Source organism: Saccopteryx bilineata, chromosome X, assembly GCF_036850765.1.
Source record: "Saccopteryx bilineata isolate mSacBil1 chromosome X, mSacBil1_pri_phased_curated, whole genome shotgun sequence".
NCBI classification, from domain to species: domain Eukaryota; kingdom Metazoa; phylum Chordata; class Mammalia; order Chiroptera; family Emballonuridae; genus Saccopteryx; species Saccopteryx bilineata.
In genome coordinates, this window is record NC_089502.1 from 135936340 (window position 1) to 135959330 (window position 22991).

The 22991-nt window shown below is 39.0% G+C and overlaps 1 protein-coding gene across 3 annotated transcripts in view; it reads left to right on the top strand.

The window, feature by feature from the left end:
- AP1S2 (adaptor related protein complex 1 subunit sigma 2) overlaps window positions 1-22695 on the top strand; it is a 33882-nt gene extending 11187 nt beyond the window's left edge. Inside the window, exons 3-6 of one of the 3 annotated variants that reach the window (XR_010727833.1) lie at window positions 3556-3664; window positions 4263-4400; window positions 8985-9080; window positions 21238-22695. Coding sequence is in view for 2 of the 3 variants with exons in the window: in XM_066249450.1 (XP_066105547.1) it covers window positions 3556-3664; window positions 4263-4400; window positions 21238-21285 (295 nt within the window). In the remaining variant the exon portion in view is untranslated. Of the gene's footprint in view, window positions 1-3555; window positions 3665-4262; window positions 4401-8984; window positions 9081-17034; window positions 18349-21237 lie in introns of those variants that run through there. The other 2 variants (XM_066249450.1, XM_066249451.1) reach the window with 2 other exon arrangements.
- Window positions 22696-22991: the final 296 nt, after the last annotated feature.

The following is a 22991-nucleotide window of genomic DNA, read 5'->3' on the forward strand; positions in this document are numbered from 1 at the left end:
GAGTGTGGCGCCGAGTGTGACAGGTCAGTGTGGGAGATGGCGCTGAGTGTGGCGCCGAGTGTGACAGGTCAGTGTGGGAGATGGCGCTGAGTGTGGCGCCGAGTGTGACAGGTCAGTGTGGGAGATGGCGCTGAGTGTGGCGCCGAGTGTGACAGGTCAGTGTGGGAGATGGCGCTGAGTGTGGCGCCGAGTGTGACAGGTCAGTGTGGGAGATGGCGCTGAGTGTGGCGCCGAGTGTGACAGGTCAGTGCGGTAGATGGCGCTGAGTGTGGCGCTGAGTGTGACAGGTTAGTGTGGGAGATGGCGCTGAGTGTGACAGGTCAGTGCGGTAGATGGCGCTGAGTGTGGCGCTGAGTGTGACAGGTCAGTGTGGGAGATGGCGCTGAGTGTGGCGCCGAGTGTGACAGGTCAGTTTGGGAGATGGCGCTGAGTGTGGCGCCGAGTGTGACAGGTCAGTGTGGGAGATGGCGCTGAGTGTGGCGCCGAGTGTGACAGGTCAGTGTGGGAGATGGCGCTGAGTGTGGCGCCGAGTGTGACAGGTCAGTGTGGGAGATGGCGCTGAGTGTGGCGCCGAGTGTGACAGGTCAGTGTGGGAGATGGCGCTGAGTGTGGCGCCGAGTGTGACAGGTCAGTGTGGGAGATGGCGCTGAGTGTGGCGCCGAGTGTGACAGGTCAGTGTGGGAGATGGCGCTGAGTGTGGCGCTGAGTGTGACAGGTCAGTGTGGGAGATGGCGCTGAGTGTGACAGGTCAGTGCGGTAGATGGCGCTGAGTGTGGCGCTGAGTGTGACAGGTCAGTGGGAGATGGCGCTGAGTGTGACAGGTCAGTGCGGTAGATGGCGCTGAGTGTGGCGCCGAGTGTGACAGGTCAGTGTGGGAGATGGCGCTGAGTGTGGCGCCGAGTGTGACAGGTCAGTGTGGGAGATGGCGCTGAGTGTGGCGCCGAGTGTGACAGGTCAGTGTGGGAGATGGCGCTGAGTGTGGCGCCGAGTGTGACAGGTCAGTGTGGGAGATGGCGCTGAGTGTGGCGCCGAGTGTGACAGGTCAGTGTGGGAGATGGCGAAAGGCCTGGGGGTAAGGCCTGAAGACCGCATTTCTTGTCCCAATACAGCCGTTTGGCAGGACCCCTGCTCTTGGGCTTCTTTTTATTTATTTATTGGTCTTCTGTAGTCAAGGGTGATGGTGCTTGCTGTTGGGAAGGTCAAATAAGATGAAATGTTTTTGATAACATTGAAATGAGCAGATTGCTATGAAAATAGTTACTCTCTTACTGACGAGCAGGAATTCATTGACGAGATTGTGCTCATTTATATATTATTTTACGTGAATGCTGTGAGCAGTAATTGCCCATTGTGTTTTTTTTTAAGGGCTTGTTTTCCCCCATGTACAGTATTTATTTTTTATTTATTGATTTTTAGAGAGAGGGGAGAGAGAGACAGAGAGAGAAGGGGGGAGGAGCTGGAAGCATCAACTCCCATATGTGCCTTGACCAGGCAAGCCCAGGGTTTCGAACTGGCAACCTCAGTGTTCCAGGTCGACGCTTTATCCCACTGTGCCACCACAGGTCAGGCCCCCATTGTGTTTTGTAAAAATCACTTAAATGCTCCTCAGTGAACAAACGTCTTAGGTTTTCATTTTTTCCCAAAACCGTTAAATACACTAAACCATTTAAAAATGTTCTAGCCTGACCTGTGGTGGCGCAGTGGATAAAGCATCGACTTGGAAACACAGAGGTCGCCAGTTCAAATCCCTGGGCTTGCCTGGTCAAGGCATATATGGGAGTTGATGCTTCCTGCACCTCCCCCCTCCTCTCTCTCTCTCTCTCTCTCTCTCTCTCTCCTCTCTAAAATGAATACATAAATAAAAAAAATTCTTAAAAATGTTCTTCTAGTCCTCAAAGGACTTACTTGGTCATTATTAGCTATGCCTTGAAGGGTTGTCTATTAATAAGTTTTGGCTTTCTTGGGTTAAGTACAAGCATGTGCTAAAATCCTAATTTGGAGGAGAATGTTTTTTTCAACCTCATTCCTTCTTCAAGGGTGAATAGCCTAAACTTCAGTTCAACAGGGGAGAACTTAGAAAATTGGAGGACAGGTCTGTTTCCTCTGTTCTCTTTGTTTAACGTCTGTAATAACTTGGGACTCTTGTTCTTTTCTTGGGGTTTATTCCACAGTCCTAGAAATCTCCTTTTTAAAAATAATTTTATGCTGTTAGAAGTCAAGGTAGTAATTACCTGTGGGGGGTGGGAGACTGTGACCTAGAGAGGCCGGGAGGGGAGTTTCAGCGGTTCAGTACTGTTTATCGAGCTGGGTGCTGGTACACAGGTGGGCTAGCTTTGAAAACCCATTGAGCTACACATTTCTGACTTGTGTGTTTCCCTATGTGTATATTACACTTCTGTAGAACATTTCAGATCCTGGACTTCAAATGGACAATACCCTCAATAAGTCCTTCAGTTGGAGACGTTATTTTCTTCCCTGTTTATCTTTTTTTTTTTTTTGTATTTTTCTGAAGCTAGAAACGGGGAGAGACAGTCAGACAGACTCCCGCATGCGCCCGACCGGGATCCACCCAGCACGCCCACCAGGGGCGAAGCTCTGCCCACCAGGGGGCGATGCTCTGCCCCTCCGGGGCGTCACTCGGCCGTGACCAGAGCCACTCTAGCACCTGGGGCAGAGGCCAAGGAGCCATCCCCAGCACCCGGGCCATCCTTGCTCCAATGGAGCCTTGGCTGCGGGAGGGGAAGAGAGAGACAGAGAGGAAGGAGGGGGTGGGGGTGGAGAAGCAAATGGGCGCTTCTCCTATGTGCCCTGGCCGGGAATCGAACCCGGGTCCCCCGCACGCCAGGCCGACGCTCTACCGCTGAGCCAACCGGCCAGGGCCTTCTTCCCTGTTTATTTGTTTGAATCAGTCATGCCATGCGTGTTGTTTTAATTAAGTAAATTTCAGGACAACCTGGGTCAGTTATGCTTTAGAATCAACATAAAAAGGAGGCTGAAAGGGAGAAGAGCAAAATAGTTCCTTTTTTAGATGGTGTGGCTGAATGATTTTTTTTGGGGGGGGGGCTTGGTTTTGGAAAAACAGCTGTGTTGGGCTTGCTCGCTTGTACCTTGCATGAATAGTGCATGAGCACGTGGCAGCGCCACATGTGTGTAGTCTATGTAAGGCTATGGGTGCCTGCCCGCCCGCCTGAGGGGCCAGTATCTACTGTTCATTCACCTGCTGCCGCGAGAAGCGCTTTTCCCTGCCTGTTTGCTCGTCCACTGTTTCGAGCCTCTCCTAAATGGGAATGGCCCAGTACTTTCTGGCTCCCCAGGTTCTCCTGTCTGCCCGAATCCAGTGTGACCTGCCTGGCCTTGGCCACCACCAGCATTACACTTGCCTATACTTCTCAAGATTTCTCTTAGACACTTAATGCTTTTGTAATCTAGGAGAAAAATAATGTCGTAAAAGAGGAAATAAACTGTATAAACATAAGGTCTTTCATAATAGGATATGAAAATATATTTGGGAACCATGATTATGGGGTAAACTTTTTTCCCATTTGTTTGTTACAGGTATGCTAGTCTGTATTTTTGCTGTGCTATTGAGGATCAAGACAATGAACTAATTACCCTGGAAATAATTCATCGTTACGTGGAATTACTTGACAAGTATTTTGGCAGTGTGAGTTGCATTTTTTTGCTTTGGGTGTTTTTTTTTTTAGGGAATTGAATGCCATAATTTTTAAAAAATCTTTTCTATAACATTTATTATTTGATTTTCTTGGGGATTCTGACTATTTGAAAGTAACCGTGGGAGAGGGAAAGAATGACTTTTTGTGACTGTGCTTAGTCAATCATAATTACCAAAATTGCTTGACCCCACAGACCTACTCATTTAATTATGGTGGTCAGAATGAGGCTTAAAATCATGAAATAGAAAGGAGTCCAACTGCAAAAAATAATATTCTAGAAGTGCTTAGTGAAGAATTTAGATTTTTTTGCCTGTTATAATCACCTTACCCAGGAAATAGGTATTTTAAAAGATTAGTTTTTTATGAGTAGAAAAGTTGCCCATTGTTGAGAGCTTGCAGAGTTGGGTCTTACTTAGCATGTAGGCATTGTGTTTTCAAATATGTGAAATTTGATTAACAGTGATGCTCAGTTAGCAAGACTGCCGTTTTTAGAAAGAATTTAGGTGGATTCACTCTGGTCAGATTTTATTCACTACCTTATAATGGATAATTATCTTTTGTGCTTTATTATTACTTTTTGTTTTTCAGGTGTGTGAACTTGATATCATCTTTAATTTTGAGAAGGCATATTTTATTTTGGATGAGTTTCTTTTGGGAGGGGAAGTTCAGGAAACATCCAAGAAAAATGTCCTTAAAGCAATTGAGCAGGCTGATCTACTGCAGGAGGTGAGCTTGGAGTTCTCCAGACACTAGCATGTTTTGCTCTTGTTAGGAAGTGTCAGTCATCTTCCCTCATTCTTTCAGGTTTCAGAAATTACTCTGCAGCATGCTTGGCATGTAGAGTCCCTGTGCAGTTTGATTGGGATATGTGTCAGTCACGTCAACTCCGTTATCTATGGATGGATCGTTTATTTTGAAAAGGTGGTCTATCATATTGAGGAGCCATTTTGGACCCTAAACACACAAGTCTAAACCTTTAAAGGACAGACAGCTGTAAGAAGGGAAACGACTCATCAAAAATTACCAGTAATATGAGAACTCCCTCCATTGTTCTAAATTACTTTAGAACATTAAAGAGAACCCTTTTCCTCATTAATGTTGATAATCAGGAGTTGACTTGAGAATATGGCATTTTCATTCCAAACTTCATATTTCCACCTCATGTCCATTAAGTGCAAATGTAGCCAAACAAAGGACAGTGTTATAATTTCACTTTTTGTAGAATCCTCTAGTCTAGTTAGAAAAACGGACGGAAAGCATTTGTCCTTTTCTTTGCTCTTCGATAACCAAGCGTATTCTGTCCAGCTGCTCCATTCTCACCTTGCCTTGCTACCGCCAGAGCCACCAACACCCCCTTCTTTCTGATTCTACGCTTGTTCTGCGTTGTCCAGTTGATGCTTCTGTGCCTTTGATTTCTAAGGTTTAGAATTTCCTACATAAGGCTCCCTTTTTCTAAAAACTCAATGATAACCTTAATTTAGGTACCAAGTTGAGTTATGCTTTACTTAAACTTTATAGCATAAGAAGAAGGGGCTGATCAATATGTAGTATGTTTTTATTAAGGCATTTGCTTTATTTGTTTTAATTATTAAAGGAAACTTTACTTTTTTTTTAATTTCACCCATCCCCACACTCCCTTCCCCTTTAGCAACTATCAACTTTTTTTTCAATATGTATGGGTCTTCTCGTTTTGTTTATTCATCTTGTTTAAATCCAGTTTTGTAGCATTTCTGTTATAACGGAAATGAAGGGAAGAAGAGTAAATCTCTTTTCTCCATCATAACTTCTTAACCATTGCCTCCAGAGGGAGAGGGGGAGCTCTCCAGAATCCCTGTCCCTCAGTCATGGACTGGGTCCGTGTGGGGATTGATCCAAGTTGGGGTGACATTGTCCGGCCATCCATCTATACAGTGAGACAGGCAGTGTACATTTAGTGATCTTGAGTTACCGAGACAGTGGTGAAGGCACCTGCAAAAGCAAAGCATTTTGTTGGCCGTGCTGATGCCATTCACTGGCATTAGTAGTGAAATGAGCAGAACTCGTTTCCGTGTGTGTCCAGTTTGCTACAGTGGTTTATTCTCATTCATTGATGGCAAACCTGCCATTGGGGAGAAATTCTTTAACATCAGGTGCGCCGACTACAAGCTCACACTCTGCTTCTTGTAGTTGGTTTGAAAGTTAGCAGCCCTTATTTTGCTGTTCACTAATCAGACTTTTCTAAAAATTAGGTCAAAGCCAGAATCAGAATTGGGAATTTTCCATATTTGTCCCTTTCCTTGGTCACTTTTATATTTAAATATAGAGCTATAGTCTGGTCAGTCAGTTCCTGATATTTCCTCCAAGTTGATTTCCTCATTAATTATACTTGCCTTAAAACATTTATAAAGTTATTGAAGTTCAACTTCTAATTTTATTGTTTTTTTCTGGAGAGTTATGTTTAGGGTACTGAGTGCTCCTTGTGTCTGGATTGTTTTCTAAACTCTTCTGGGAAATTGCTAGACTTGACAGTGTGACAAGTATGCTAAGTTTACTTTATGCAATGTATTACGAGTACTTAATGTACTAGGGGATAAAAAGGTATTGCAGGTGCATGTGTGTGAGAGTGTACGTGTGTATATATCTGCCCTATCAAAGTCTTAGAGTAATGCCTCTCTTTTTGAAGTAGCATTTTTATATCTTTAATTGGAGAAAGTAGGAATGGAGAGAGACATAGGATGTCTATGGTCCCGTGTAAAATTCTTATCTTACCCTAGTTTTAAAAAATTGACTGTTAATTACAGTCCCTCGTCTTTGGAAGAGAGCTTATGGCCCCATTTCCCATCTGTGACTACATTTACATTGTTTTGTACATAAACCAAAGTGATAGTACATTAGGACATTTTCTACTCAGTGGTCTGAGTGAACCATTTTTCTTAATTTAGCCATTCAGTTGTTGGGAAGGCAGAAGGTGGCTGATGAATTATTAATTTAGAGTGAATTATAATACATTGCAGGTCTTTATGAAGCCAAGCTACTCTGTATGGGGCAGGAAGACTTCAGGTTAACAGGTTCATCTGTTATTCGGGTTACTCACCAACATACTGTCATAGGAACCTAGGGGTGACAGGACGCTGGTTTCCTAAAACAGATTCATTTCTATGTTGATATACAATATATGTTTACATCTCTGGAAGAATATTTGAATATTTTGTTCGTCTAATAGATGGTGGAATAAGATGAGAAAAAAGCATTCCACAAGCTAGTAAAAAGTTTTTGTCTGGACACCAGGACAACAAAAGAGAACTATGATGGCTAATGCTTATTGAGCAATTAGATCTGAGGCATCTCATGCTAAGCCTCGGGATGCCCCGAGAGTGTCATGAGAACCTTTGTAACAGACGAAGTAGAGGCTCAGCGAGGGTCCAGTGACTGGTCCTAGGCAAAGACGGGACCCCAAACCCAGGTCTGCTAGACTCCAGAGCTGTGAAATCTAGTCACTGCACTCCTGTCGTCCCCCCAACCTCATTCTTGTAGCGTCTTGAGATGTATATTTTAAATGTTCTGTTTTAGACACCAACGTCTGTGTTTCTCAGTAATATAGTAAAACAATTCATTATTCTCCTGGAGGTTTCTCTGTATTGAACAGAGTAGATTTCCTAGGCTGGTGCTGTCTTTTACTTTTTGGACTGGACATTTTCATTTTCCAAATTATCAACAGTTGGAATTTTATAGATTAAAATCCTTATATTTCAAATCATTTCTTGTTGCACTTATTAAAATACTTAGACCTATAGTAGCTTTTTTGGTCTTGTAATTTGGAGTTACAGTATTCACTTAGTCCATGTCATAAAGTGACTTTGGTTACATTTTAATATAGCTATAAAGACACTTATCTAAATATAGCCTTAAATTTGTAAAAGTCCTAATTAATTGATTTTTAACCTAGTATTTCATGTACAGCTGCCCTGAACAACATGGGTTTGAACTATGTAGGTCCACTTATATGCACTTTTTTCTGATAAATACCTGTACTGTGTCTGGCCCTCCATTGAGAGTCCACGGGTGCAGAGCCAACTGTATGCACTGATCTTCACCATTTTATATAGGGGACGTGACTATTTTTGGATTTTGTTATCCACCAGAGACCTTGGAACCAATCCCCTGAGGATACTGAAGGAAAACTTAAGTTTTTAGGAAGTCAAAATTATACTTGGATTTTCAACTGCATGGTGTTGGTGGCCCCAACACCACCACCCACTGTGTATTATTGTTCAAGGGTCGACTGTATTGTAATTTTCCTATTTGGTATCAGGCTTTTTCCTTGAATTAATGATTTCTAGTCACCAAAGATGACTGAATTTATAATGAAAATATCTGGTGGCTTAAAGATATATGCAAATCAAAAAATGATTTTGATTTTAGTCCTTTTTTAATTTGTGAAATATGCATTTCTATCTTTAAGAATGTTTGTTTTCTTTAGAACAATTTTTTTAAAGTTTCCCTTTTACCCAATTTGTGTAAACATCCTATAGTTTTTTTAGGTAGTCCATTTTTTTAGGTAGTCCTTCATTTTTAGAGGCAAACAGTAGTAGATAAAGTAGATTTTCTATTAGCATAATATAGTTAGTAATGAGAACTTAACATAAATGTGTACTCAAATAATAATCACTAAAATATTAGACATTGGCCCTGAGATAGCTTGGTTAAAGCGTTGTCCTGAAACACAAAGGTTGCTGGTTCGATCCTAGGTCAGGGCGCACACAGGAACGGATCAGTTTTCCTGTCTGTCTCTCTCCTCTCCTCTCTCTCTAAAATCAGTAAAGAAGTAAAAAAATATATAAGACACTGTGATTAAGTAATAAAGATCTACTTTTTATTTTACTTAATTACTTGGTAAACAATGGTTTTAGTTTTGACATTTCTAGACTGAACTCTGCTTATTCCTTTTGGTATTCAGTTGTATGAATGTATAATTAGATTTGGGGGTAAAACCTAGAAAAATATGTCCATTATTCAATTTTTACTGTTTGTTGGAATTTAAAACATATTTTCTTAACATGCCACTTATACTTAATTTGATTCTTAAACAATTAAAGTGCGCCATCCTGAGATTACTACACTGATATTCTTGGCCGTACTTGGCGCTCCTTCCCGCCTGCCCTCACACCAATTACCTGCTTTAAGCTAGACACTTTGAGGGGGTAGGAAGGGGAGTGGGACAGTTGGATTTATTTTATAAACATACATATAATAACAAAAGAAGTATAGAGTGCATTTTCTTTGTAAAGTAAGGCATTTAACGGTTTTTTTCTCTGCTCCTTAATTTTATAGAGCCAGAATGAAGAATGGGGAGGTTTGTCTGAGGATATGTTATGATAAAGTGCAGTCTAAGACTTTAGTCCCTTTGAACCCCCAACTTATTTATCGGTAACTACTAAATGTACCGTTTTGGTGGCATGGGTAAAATGGAGTGTTATGCCAAGACTGCTGCACGGGAGATGATACCAAGTCCTTGCTTGATCCATGAAGATCAGATAGTTAACTACTGGGCATTGGGCTTTAACTCTCAGTGGTAGATGCATGATGCTGTTGATCAGTGCCTTTTGAGATGTGTCCACCTTTCTTTTGTATACTAACAGCATCATTTTGAAATTTGTGGGGGTTTCCTTTTGAGCTTTGTTCGCTGTTGGTATCTCACTAAAGCAATCTGAAAAATGAAAATAAGTGAAGTATCAAAAGCAAGCATTACACTCATGAATTTGCTTCTACTTTGAGATGACCAACTTTGAGTAGATTTACTGGGTTTGCAGCTGTTAATTTCCCTCATCTAGAAAGTGGTGCTCTATGGAAAATTAGTGCTGCTAAAACTGATTTCTCGCATAACTGGGGCTGCATGATATATCTTAGTACTGTGCAGTATCTTTGTGGAAGTAGTGATTTGTTGGACTGCATAAAAAATGGAAAGGTAAGAATCTTAGGGAAAAACAGTGATTTCTTTAAAAAATATTTGAAGTTTAATATTTTAATAAATACTTGAACTATTTAATAATGTCTTTTAATATGAAGTTTTGGGGGTTTTAATTAAAATCTTATTAACTAAGACTGTTTGGGCATGCTAGTCAAACTCAAAAAACTTACATCATTTTAAAACAGATGCTTTCAAATATATACAATATCATTTAATAGGAAAAAGCATTTTGATGTAAATAAATCCTCTTAGATAGACAACGTCCTATAACTCCTTTGCAATTACCATTGTTTATGTTAAAACCTTTAAGCCTAAACCTTTTTCTTTTAAATTGGGTTACCAGTTAACCAGGCTGTAGTCTTTTGCGCCAGCACATTTTAATTTTTGTATAGATAAACTTGATTGGAGTCTGCTAGAACAAATTCTGGATAAGTGACGTTTGGTTACATTAATGCTTGAAATGGAAAATACAGGACAAAGACAGGAAAAACAGAATGGAGAACAAACCTTGCCTATCACTTTACATTTAATAAGACACAGTTTGGCCAGTGTCCTTGGTCACTGGTTTTCGGGCTGTAATCACTTGGCTGTATGCTTATGTGCTCTTTGAGCTCTCTTTATTTTTCTGCTTTTCAGAATTTTGAGGATTCCTTCCTCCCTGCTGTTTGACTTTAATTTTGAGCCAACTCTTGCTACTGTGTGCTTTGTAATTACTGAAAAATTGGAACAACTTAAAAAATTTAGTAACTGCAAATCTGATTTTCAAAAGTATTTAACAAGAACCCACAGTAATAAATACATTTTATGTCACAATAGTTACATCAGATAAACTGAAAATAACTCGTTAAACAACATACTTATTTCTTGTTTTTAAATCTATTCTATTCTATTCCTTCTTTCAGTGCGGATCCTGATTTACTAAAGTGATTGCATGAGTCCTAGGATTGGGGACTGCAAAAGAGCATATTACTAGCTGCTGGTGATCTTTTTCTTTAAAAAGCACTTTCTGAAAAATTTTAGGGTTTGAGTTCATTTCTCCTCTACTGACACATTCTTTTTTATTTTCTTCTATTGCTTCCTCTATTGCCTTTTTAAAAAATTCCTATTATAGGAAAATTAACAAATACAGGTAAGCACAATAGAACATAATGTTATTCACCAACCAGAGACCATTAGATTAACTCAGTAATTCTCAGTTGGAGTGGCGGGGCCATTGTGCCGCCTCAGAGGACAATGGGCAATATCTGGACACAATTTTGATAGTTACAACTGGCGATGGGGTGCTGCTGGCACCTAGTACAGCCTCAAGTGTCAGTACTGCTAAGGTTGAGAAATCCTGGTTTAATTTAACACCATGGATTAAATAAAGATTCCATTTATAGATTGCATTCACATTAAAGACTGCTACATCTTTTCAGTATAATACACAGTGGGGCAAAGGTAGGTTTACAGTTGTTTGTATGGAAAATACAGTAGTTAATAAATAATAATACAGAAATAAACTTGCCCTGGCCGGATAGCTCGGTTGGTAGAGCGTCATTCTGAAGTGCAGAGGTCGCCGGTTCAATCCCCGGTCAGGGCACAGACAGGAGCAGCTCAGTGTTCCTGTCTCTCTCATTCTCTCCCTGCTCTCACTGAAATCCTTAAGTTAAGTTAAAAGAAAAAGATAATAAACTCGCATACTCAGAATTGTAAACCTCCTTTTGTCCCAGCCTGTGTATAGTCCAGAGTATAAATGACTAGATGGAAATGAACCAAAGGATAGGAAGGGGGGAGAAAAAACTAAATGTTATAAAAGGAGGATACTCTTAAGAACACATAGATTTCTAGAAAAATCACCTGTGTGGTTCACAAAAAAATTACTTTTACTCAATAACCAGTGCCTGGGGAGATAATCTGTGGTTGACTTCAACACATAACACACAGCAAAGCTTGTGGGATGTCATTATATCATTTAATTTCCTCAACTGCCACCAAACCTGTTGACGTCTATTAAGGTAATTGAGTTTTTACCTGGAAACAATTGAATATATCCTCTAGGCAGAACACTTCTGAATTTTGTGCTCATTTCCCCATCCATCTTATGGATTTGATAATTTCTTAAAGAAGGAATAGTATAAATGGTCAGAATTTACATATAGACGTTTATTGCTTATAGACTTTTTTTGTCTGTTTTTTCCAGTACCCAATTAGCCTTAAAGAATTTACTCTGTAAAGATATTTAGAATTTGAGTATTTGAAATTCAGTAATTACAAGAACTCTTTTGTTTGGAAAATCCTGATTAAATTCAGGGCATGTCAAATTATGATCCAAATGGAAGATCAAGGCAAATATACTATTACCCAAAATATGCATAAAACTTTCTTTATAAGTAAAGTTATATTGCTAAGTGTTCTGCTTTTTTTTATTTTAAAAGTACAGTTACCTGCTGGAGAAAGATACTTTTCACCACCAGATTTTAGAGCAGTGTTTACAGAGATGAGTTAAGTTATCCCCATCATTATTTTAAGACAAATGTAATAGAAATAGATGAACAGCACAGTAGAAAAAAAACAGCGGTAGATAATGTCATTCATAGATGAAAGAAACAAATGGGTCCTTTTACTAAGAGTATAAATTAAATACCAGTTAGACCTATTTTTGGTTTCCTCTTGGATTGGCAGAAGTGAGAGAGAGCCTCTGGTTTGCTGCTTGTGAGCACTTCCTTAAACTTGTACTCCAGTTTGCAGGGTTGGTTTGGGGATAGTTTTAATGGTTGAATGTGTACACCTTTTGAGCCATGTTACACACCAAGGAATTTTATTCTACAGAAATGCACAAATACACCGGTTTATAAATGTCCAAACGCACTGAGACACATGGGCAGTACAGGGTTAAACCACTGGAACATTCCCAAACAACCATCAATGGGAAATAGGTTAAGAAAATTATAGTATGCCCATACGAACCTGTTAACCAGTTTTTAATTTAAAATGCTGTGTGAATGGAAGAATATGCATTGTGTTTCTCTGTTAGGTAGAACCTAAGAGTAGAATTTGCTACAAAGACAGTTTCGACACATAAAGGAAGCACTTGTGTGCTCTTTAACGTCTTCGACGCCACCTGGAGCAGTTATGGGTCTTACCACTCATTACTAACTTCCATGTAAAAAAAAATACCGCTTGACTTTCCTAATGCCTCACAATCGGTTGTAAAATAACACTCACCATTAGCCCTGTGAGCCTATCAAAGGTACTTATAAATTGCTTTCAGTTCTTTTTATTCATTACTTAAAAATAGATCTGAGTGCGTTTGGATACTCTGGCCCTTTGGCCCTTCGGTCTTCGGCACAGGGAATAGGGCTCCAGAGTTGAGGGTCATTTTGCCACAGAATTTAGTGAGGGGTAATCAAAGGACCACTGAATTCTAGAACATGAAGGACAGCATACTACCTTTTAATGCAGGGAATAAATGAAGCCCTTTTGCAAGAAAAAGTAGAGTGGAGCTGTATTTTCAAATTAACTTATTTTTCACTAAATGTAAATTATTTTCTCTTTGACTACATTGTGTTACTAGAAAGAGAAAATCAAAAGTAGGTTTTCAATTTTGGTCTACTCAAGCAATCTCATTTCAACAAGACTTAAGCCTTTAGATAATTGCCGGCTTACCAGTTTTCACTGCAGTTTTCCCAGCTTGCGTCACTGCGTCATCTGCCTTGTATGGTGATGCTTGGGAATGTTTAAAGTAATGGGTTTGCCTTTTTTAAGGAACATGGCTGATTTTGAGAACGGGTGTGACTTAATTCCCCTCACTGTTTGTTATTCTGTACTTCCCACTACATCTGGTCCTTTCTGTAGAGTGAGAAAAAAGATTATTCTTAGTATGAAAGAAAGTTGAACATAAATATACTAAGGAGAAGGAGCTAATGCAGATAGCAATGGAAACCAGTAGAATAAAGGAAAAAGTATATTGGGAGAGGGTGGAATCAAGCGTTGGTCTTGGACAAGACAAGTTTTTCTTCCTCTCTTGAGGGGATAATGTAGTAAAGCTGTAAATTGTTCTCATGAGTTGGGTGAGTGGAATTCAGAGTTGTCCTTTTCTTGGCTTTGAGAGGCTCCAGCAGCTAGTGGAGAACTGCTGGGAACTGAGGAGGAAGGAAAGAGTTAGAAAGCTTGAAGAAATGTTGAAGGTTTGGAATAGACTTAATGGGGAGCAAACCATGATGAGCAAGAGGATTGCCCGGGCTTGAAGGCCCATTTGAGATCGAAAGCACTAAATGCCTAATCTTGATTCAAAAAGTAGGTCTCCAAGAATCTACTAAAGGCAGCTTGTGATTTGTGTTTGTGCAGTACAACTGGATTAAAATGTTTTGTATTTTCATTCTGGCCTACAGTCCCACATAATCTGCATGACTGACATTTTAGTGTAGTAGGAAACGCGGTTTGCTGGGTAGTGGAAGGTGGTAAGTCTAGTTCTGCACAGCCCTGTATGTTCTGACAGTTTACTCTCACCCTCCCCATTCTAAACACTATGTACTATCCCATCACTTCTAAGCAGTACTGGTGGTACAAGGGCCCAGAGTACTGCAGTAGTGTTTAATCTGTGGTTAATTATGGCATATCTATCATTTAGTTTAAAATCAGCTTTAGGCCCTGGCCGGTTGGCTCAGCGGTAGAGCGTCGGCCTGGCGTGCGGGGGACCCGGGTTCGATTCCCGGCCAGGGCACATAGGAGAAGCGCCCATTTGCTTCTCCACCCCCTCCCCTTCTTCCTCTCTGTCTCTCTCTTCCCCTCCTGCAGCCAAGGCTCCATTGGAGCAAAGATGGCCCAGGCGCTGGGCATGGCTCCTTGGCCTCTGCCCCAGGTGCTAGAGTGGCTCTGGTCGCGGCAGAGCGACGCCCCAGAGGGGCAGAGCATCGCCCCCTGGTGGGCAGAGCTTCGCCCCTGGTGGGCATGCCGGGTGGATCCTGGTCGGGCGCATGCGGGAGTCTGTCTGACTGTCTCTCCCCGTTTCCAGCTTCAGAAAAAAAAAATAAATAAAAATTAAAAAAAATAAATAATAAAATCAGCTTTAAATGTTGTGGTCATTAAAGCATTTGTTTATAGCACATTTTCAGACCCTAGAAGTCTACACTGGGAAATTGTTTAAAATATGTTAAAGCAACTTAAAAGTGGTAAAATAATACATTTACCTTTTAGGGTTTCTTTTCTCAAAGGATGTTCTTCCAATAAACAGGGTTTTTTCTCTGTGAAGACTATTCTTCACAATGATGGATGCTAATCTCTTGTTTAAGTACAATAGTCTGGGCTATTGACTGAAAAGCAGTTAGGTTTAACAGCAACCGTTTCCTAAAGGTAGTGAAAGGTCCATAGACATGTCCCTATAGAGGTATTGGTTCCCTTTCGTAGCACAGTAACTCATCTGGGGAGGAATGACCTGTGCACTCAGCCCTATTTAGGAAACTACGTTTCTTTTTATGGTCATAACCTCTCCATGGTATAAGATTAAGAAAGAAAACAAAGATTAAAAGCTATATAAATACTCCAAGAATTGGCCTTTAGGTGAAATTTTAGGTGACAGGCTTAAACTTTTCTTGGTCTCTCCAGATAACAATGAATATGTATCACAGGAAGAGTTTCATGGGGTATGAGAAAGCATACTAGAATACTACGTGCTGGATACTGACATGCATCAAAATGTAGTAGAATATATAATTCAGTTTGTAATTCTAAGTTTATCAAGTTCGATCTAAGACATCTAGTTACAATAAATCCCAAGGGACAAGACCAAGTATTTCATTTAACTGATATTAGAGAATTTTGTTCTCACAATGATTCATTGTTTATTTTTTTTTGCACAGAGAACAGTGAAAGTTTCACTGGCAAAAAGTATTAACTGTGACTCACTAATGCCATGGATACAGATATAGAATTCCCCTGGGAAGATGAGTTTTTAGAAGAAAATGAAGCATTTGGGGGCTTGATTTGTTATTTTTTAAAAAAATAAACTTTTATTATTATTTTTTTGTGGCAGAGTCAGAGAGAGGGACAGATAGGGACAGACAGGAAGGGAGATGAGAAACATCAATTCTTCGTTGCGGCTCCTTAGTTTATCATTGATTGATTTCTCATATGTGCCTTGACAAGGGGGCTATAGCAGACCAAGCGACTCCTCGCTCGAGCCAGTGACCTTGGACTCAAGCTGGTGAGCCTTGCTCAAACCAGATGAGCCCTCGCTCAAGCTGAGGGACTCGGAGGCTTGAACCTGGGTCCTCCACATCCCAGTCCGAGCTCTATCCACTGCGCCACCGCCTGGTCAGGCTTGATTTGTTAATATTATTTAACTTGATGCTTCATTCTGTTCTGAGTAGGGGGAAAAGGCAGTGATCTCTTGAAATTGTTTAGGAATTATTTGAGGATTAGATTTTAACTGGCTCTTTTCAGTTTTATTTTTAATGGTTATTTTATAAGGGATCTGTTATGGAACAGTTTACATGACTTTGTAGCCTAATATTTCAGAGTGCCAAGTCGAATAAATATTAAAATGAGGATACCTTTGAAGCATTCAAACAGCAGTGTTACACTGTTTTTTGATTCACTGGCCTTTTGGTGGGGGTCTAACCCCAAGGAGTCTGATGGGCGGGCCTTGATCCTCTTCTCAGGAAAATCTGCCCATGGTTTTGCCTCTAGTTTCAGGGGGTTCTTGGAGTCCCAGGAAATCTATCTCCAGACACTTGCAGGTCAGTTTAAAACCTCAACTCAGGTTACCTTACTGATGCGAGAAACACCTTTTTAGATACATTTTTAGGCATAGACATTTAACAAATGTGTTTGGAGAGATCTTTAGAGTTATTTAAAAAGTAAATATAGCCTTAGTCTCAAAGGCATGGTCTTTGGGTGGTTTTGTTTTAAGCCAGTGACCCATTAAAAACCTCCGTTACTACTTAAAATACCAGATGGGTGACTACTTTCCCACTTTTTCTTGGGAAAGCTTTTCCTTTAGGATCTGTCAGAGTTTACAGTCATCTTAGGATGTGATGATTTTCATTAAGGGATTAAATTGTTTGACTTAACGTAATAAAATCCTGGTGAATTTGAACATACTGGCAGGAGGGAGTATTCTACTTGAATTTCCAGTTACCTCAGCATTGACCACATGGCTTAATGTTAGGGTTCTGTAGGATATGCGTCATTTTGAATATATATATATATATATATATATATATATATATATATATATACACACACACAGTAAAGTTAATAAAAGGTGAATCTGAACTCCTAGGCATTGTTTAGAAATTAAAATATTCAATCATAAACCAAAGAGCAAAAACAAAAATTGCACTTTCAATTAAGTTTTCTTTACTGTGCACTAAACCTCTGTGTCTGTCAGTTTGTATACTGTGTGTAAGAACATATGCATTTCTTTTGTAGCCACGTCATGAATATTTTAATGTCCCAGTATACTAAGTGACTACTCCACGTGGCTGCAGACTCTCAAAGAGGAAATAGAGAGCTGATACACTTATGAAAGAAAATATCCTCAGCTTGGTGACCATCTTATAATAATAGAACATTTCAGAACCAATACCTTTACAGTTGTTATTGTTTTCCTGTTCTTAGTCTTCTTTTCTGTTTGATTTTCATGCTACATGTGATCTTGATAAAGCTTATTCCTGCTTGCAGCTGGTTTAATTTCTTCTAGAAATAATATGACCTATGAATGTTTTAGTAATATTTCATCTTAAACATATCCATGTCATTTGTGAACCATCTATGATTTACTTTGTAAGAGGAAAACCTAGCAATCGTTACAATGTTTACCAAAGAAAATACAGCTGAAATGCTAGGTCTAAATAAGCAGTGCCATAATATATAGTGTGGTTTGGTCTTCAAATGTTAATAAAAAACTATATTTAGTGTGACTATATGATAGTCTGTATCAACTAATGTGTTTGAATGTATCACATAAAAGTGTATTCAGAAAAACAAAGAAATTAAAATCTGTACTATTACATTATTTAAGGTAAAACATTCAGTTTTTAAGAAATTTGTAATGCCACACTTCTGAATCATATTTTGCTATATGATAATATCAAACAATCCCTTTAAGAAGTATCAGAAAGCTATGTCAGTAAATCTCATCTGCAATATCAAAGTATTAATATGGAGTTCATATAGTCAAGGTTGAATGTTCAGTTTAAATACTTAATGCTTTGTTAACTATGGTTTTATATTTCTGAATATTAAAACCTTTAATATTGATTATTGTGTATACTTTTAATAAAACCTGCAACATAATTTATTATAAAAGGAAAGTACCAAATAAGTCCTTGTTTATACCTTGAGAGTTCACAGGCTGAGTTAAGCTATCATTAAACAGTAAATCCCGAAGATGCCCAGTGCTTTCCCACTGAAAGAAGACCTAGGAAAACGTGTCTAGGCAGGCATGCAGATCAGTTCTCACCATAGCACCTGGGTGGCTGGCCACCGAACTGCAGCATTCCACATTAAAAGCATTGGGAAACGTTGTTCTTTCATGTCCATTTCCCCTCCATCCTTCCCCTTGTTCTGCAATATATTATTTATCTGGTTTTAATGCTGCATAAATATGCATTGTCTCATGCCTGTTGGCTCTGGATGGTGTGTGCTGAGCTGTAACAAGATGTTGCTTCTTTTGTTACCTGTATACAGCTGCTTGCTTTAAGTTAGTAGATTCTGAAATAGCTTTCCTTGCATGTCTAAAATAAAAACATTGCATGTACTTTGTCTCATGTGAATGACTTTTTTTCTTCTCCATCCCTTTTGATAATATATTTTACATTTTAGTTTTTCCAGCTAATTAAAAAATTTTTAAAATTGTGATAAAAAAACACATAACAGAATTTCCCAGCTTCACTATTTAAGTGTACAGTTCAGTAGTTACGCATATTCATTGTTGTGATAGATCTCCAGAAATTTTCATCTCGCAAACTAAAATTGTGTACCCATTGAAAACAACTCCGTTTCCATCTTTCCCCACGGTGCTTGGTAACCACCATTCCACTTTCTATGTTTTTATGAATTCGACTCTTCAGTAATAGTTTTGCTAGGTAATTTTGAGCTACAGTTTCACTATGAACATGTGAAAATTACATTTTATATTATAAACACAATTTAAAAACCTCTAATGTACTATTTGTACAAATCTCAAAGGAATAAAATGTGTAAATAATTCTATGGAACTATGCCTTTTAAAAAGGACAAATATTTTCAACAATGCATATTTGATAAAGCAACATGCTTCTTGCTGAGAAATGCTATACGTATAAGATTGCAGGCAGTGAGCACGTAGGGGAAATATGACCAGCTCCAGGGCGTAGTAGGATAGGGGAGATTTTACAAGGGTAAGTGAAGACTTCATTGTATAGAATTAAATATAGACAACCTTTTAACATTGAGGGTTGTATGACAATTTAAAAACTAATAAATGAAAATTACTATTTTTAAATTATTTTACTATGTGATTCAGAATACTTAGAGTTTAAGGCTAGACATTAAAATAAAAGACTGGCTTATATCACTCTTGGGAGCATTACATCATATTTCCATTAGACTTTCTAAAAATTACATCATGAAAACATGCAAACAGAATAGTACTAGGAACCGTCACGTACACATCACTCAGCTTCGATAACCATCAGCTCCATGCTCTGATTACATTTATTTCATCAGCTGCCACCACCCCATTCTGTCTCAGTATTTTAGAGCAAGCCCTAGACAACATTTCATCTTTAAAACTAAAGTATGTGTCCCTGAGTACCACACCCCATAAGATTGACAGTAATTCCCAGTATCTTCTTCCTCCAATATTTCCTAACTGTCTGAAAAACAGCTTGCCTCAGCACAGCAGGTACTGGGTCAGTCTGGTAATCTGAAAAAGGTATTTTTATCATTGGTTTGTTAGAACCAGATTCCAAACAAGGTACACACTGGATCCAGCTGACATGTCTTTAGCCTCATTTTCAACAACTCTCCCCTTTGCCTTTTTTGTTAACTGCATCACCTATGCTATAAAATTCCCTTCATTCTGTATTTGGCTGATTGAAATCTTGTGGCAATGTTTGTTTTCTTCTAAATATATTTAGATCTGTAGTCTGGTTAGGTTGAGGCTCAATTTTGGGGTGCAAGAATACTGCATAAGAAAACCTTTTTCACCAAAGCTGATTTTTACCCGAACATACTATATGTCATCAGAACCTTACAGAGAGTTGGTTTATAGCAGTGGTCCCCAACCTTTTTTGGGCCATGGACCGGTTTAATGTCAGAAAATATTTTCAGGGACCAGCCTTTAGGGTGGGACAGATAAATGTATCACGTGACCGAGACAAGTGTCAAGAGTGAGTCTTAGACGGATGTAATTTTTTAAAAATAAAACATCGTTTAGACTTAAATATAAATAAAACGGAAATAATGTAAGTTATTTATTCTTCCTCTGTGGACCGGTCCCAGTCCCAGCCCGGGGGTTGAGGACCACTGGTTTCTAGTGCTACTTTTACTACTAACCGCTAAGTACCTTCATTGAGATTTCAACTGTGGAATGCTCTCAGCTAGCAGCTTTTGAGCACTCTTAAGTAAATCAGGCACTAAGCCTTATCTTCCTTAATCTCTACACCTGAAGGTAAGTACTATGATCCTTATTTTCCCAATGAGGAAGCAGGCCACAGAATTTAAGTGTTAATTTATTTAAGATTATTCCATGTAGTGCTTTACATAGAATTTAATGTATGGATTTATGGTTTAATATATTTTTTCCTTGTTTTGTGCTGTACCACAATTAGGATGCAAAAGTAAGTTAATTTATTATTGGATACTAAAAATTGTTTTCCTCCATTAAAATATAATATTAAGCCTTTTAATTATAAAACTGTTGCTAGCAGTACCTGAAATTTGATCTACTTGGTTCTTTATTCTGTGAAGGGCAAAATCAGCCACTTTGGAAAATTTTTAAATGTTTTTTCTAGATATGCCTGCTTTGTCTTCCTTTGATGTCTAAAAATGAGTATTGGTCGTTACATAGGACAAAAATGTCTTCTATCCCAGAGCATTCTTTATGTACTTCGCCTCCAGCGAAGCCATTGGCTACCCTGAGGAGGTCTGGGGAGGTGACTTTCAGGAGCCATAATGCTGGGAACAGTGTAATCAAAAACTAAGTAGAAGCTCAGAAAGGAAGACACTTCTATGAACACATTTGATCTGCCCCCCCCCCAAAAGCAGGGAGACCAAAATTATGTGAAGAATCAGGAGAATGTGGGGTTTTCTCTGCTTTTTATTTAGGGGAGGTTTGGAATTTTAACACTAAGATAACTTACCTTTCCTGTAAATAGATAATTTGGTAGCAATGATTTCTTGGATTGCCAGTAGATTTGACTGGTTTTGTGTTACAGCAAGTGTCCAGCATATTGGTCGGTAGTCAATAGATTTTTAATGCATGCTGAAAAGATCCTGTGGCTTCCCATGTCTGGGGTACAAAGCCCTAAATAACCACTGGCTCCAGTAGACACGCCCATCCCACTGACTGCTTGCACATCCTGTGTCAGTTTCAGTCTCAAGCCACCCCAGATCTGCTTACCAGAGTCTCACATTTTCCCTCCACAGGAAGCCGAAACCCCACGTAGTGTTCTTGAAGAGATTGGACTGACATAACTCTTCTCCCCTGATGACTTCTTGTGGCATTTCACACACTGTAGATGGTCACTGTCTTCATGTCCATGTTAGCTAATGGTGTAAGATGACGTCTTGTCAGTATTGTTTTGCTAAGCTGCTTCATTCAGGCCTACACCAATTTTTTTAAAGGGAAATTTGGTTAATTGATAACTTAGAAACTTAAATATGAATTACAGTGATACAGAAAAAGAAAGGTACCTGGTTATTTTAAGGTTTATAGGTCTGTTTCTCTTAATTTGATTTTATCTATGAAAACAGCAATCAGGCAATATACATTTATTACTGTCTTTGGCAAAGGAAACTTATGTAACCAAAGACCAGTGCACTTCAGTATATATGAGATAAAGGGAATTGACATTAACTTTATGTTGAAACTTAAAAAAAAATTATACCAAAGACCCTTATTGGAAACTACATACCTGAAAACAAAGGGAATACATATGACTAAATTGGAATTCTGTTGTTTTACACTAAAAATTATTTGTTTGGCATTCCAAACCTAGAGTGAAGAACAGAGACCAACTGTTTCATAATAGTGAGCATGTTATTTTTAAGGCCAAGGAACATTTGACTTATAAGATGAATTTTTTTGCGGTCATAAGCATTTAGTCACTTAGTTGGGTTGTTTTTGATGCCCCCAAATAAAATGGAAATGTTGACTTACCTGGAATTCTTCATAACAGTATCCTCCAGAAAAAGGTTACTCTGTTCACAAAGTGTTAACTAAGTCATTTAAAGCACTAATGTTCCTCCTGGGGTGCTTGTTGCAGCCAAGTTTACTTTGCTCACCCCCTTTTCCCTCCATGGAGAAGTACTGCGAACTTTAGGAAGGCTTCCTGCTCTTCCACGCATTGTCTAGTTCTGCGAAGTCTTAAAAGAACATACCACTTTCATATAAACGTGAGAGCTGAATGAGGTAAAGTGGCATTAGCGGGCCCTAGATTTTTAAAAGCTGTCTCAGTGTCACTTTTATACGTACTCCATATATAAACATGCCTTCACGGTTTACACTTTCATTTGTATCTGCTGCGCTGGATTAAGCTTTGTTGTGATTGTGACCAATATTCAGGCCACATGTGCATTGTCTTACCACATCGCCAATTAGTTGTAATAAATGTTCAGTGTACAACATTGTAGTGTGTTTTGATCTCTTTCCAAAAGCTTGTTAAACTATAGAGAGCTGCTGAAGAAAAAATTCTAAAGTTTTATTTTCCATAAAATGGTAAAAACTAACCTCCGTTTGAATGTGGTAGTTGTTAAAAGCACACACAAGATAAATGGCAGATATAAGGAATCTTCATATACTTCATTAAAAATATGGATTCCATGCTACTGAGAGCTTACCTACACATTTATTTTCAGTCAATAAATGCCGCTTTTAAAACCTGATCCACTTGACTTTTCTACTCTTTCTGACTGCGCAACTCCGATTACTCCTAGTAATCAAAGGTATTCCAAATGAACTGGACCCCCTCAGTCCCCTCCCTATGAACTGGAGGTGCTAGCACACTCACCCAACAGGCTGATTTTGCCAACTACTGTCTCATAAGCGAGTCAAAGCTTAGTTAAGGACCTTCTCTATTAACTACAGATGGGAATGTTACACACTAAAAGAGTATTTATTTAAGAACAAGGAAACAACAACCATCAAATTAAGTTGCTAATCTGCTAAAAAAGATAGCTGT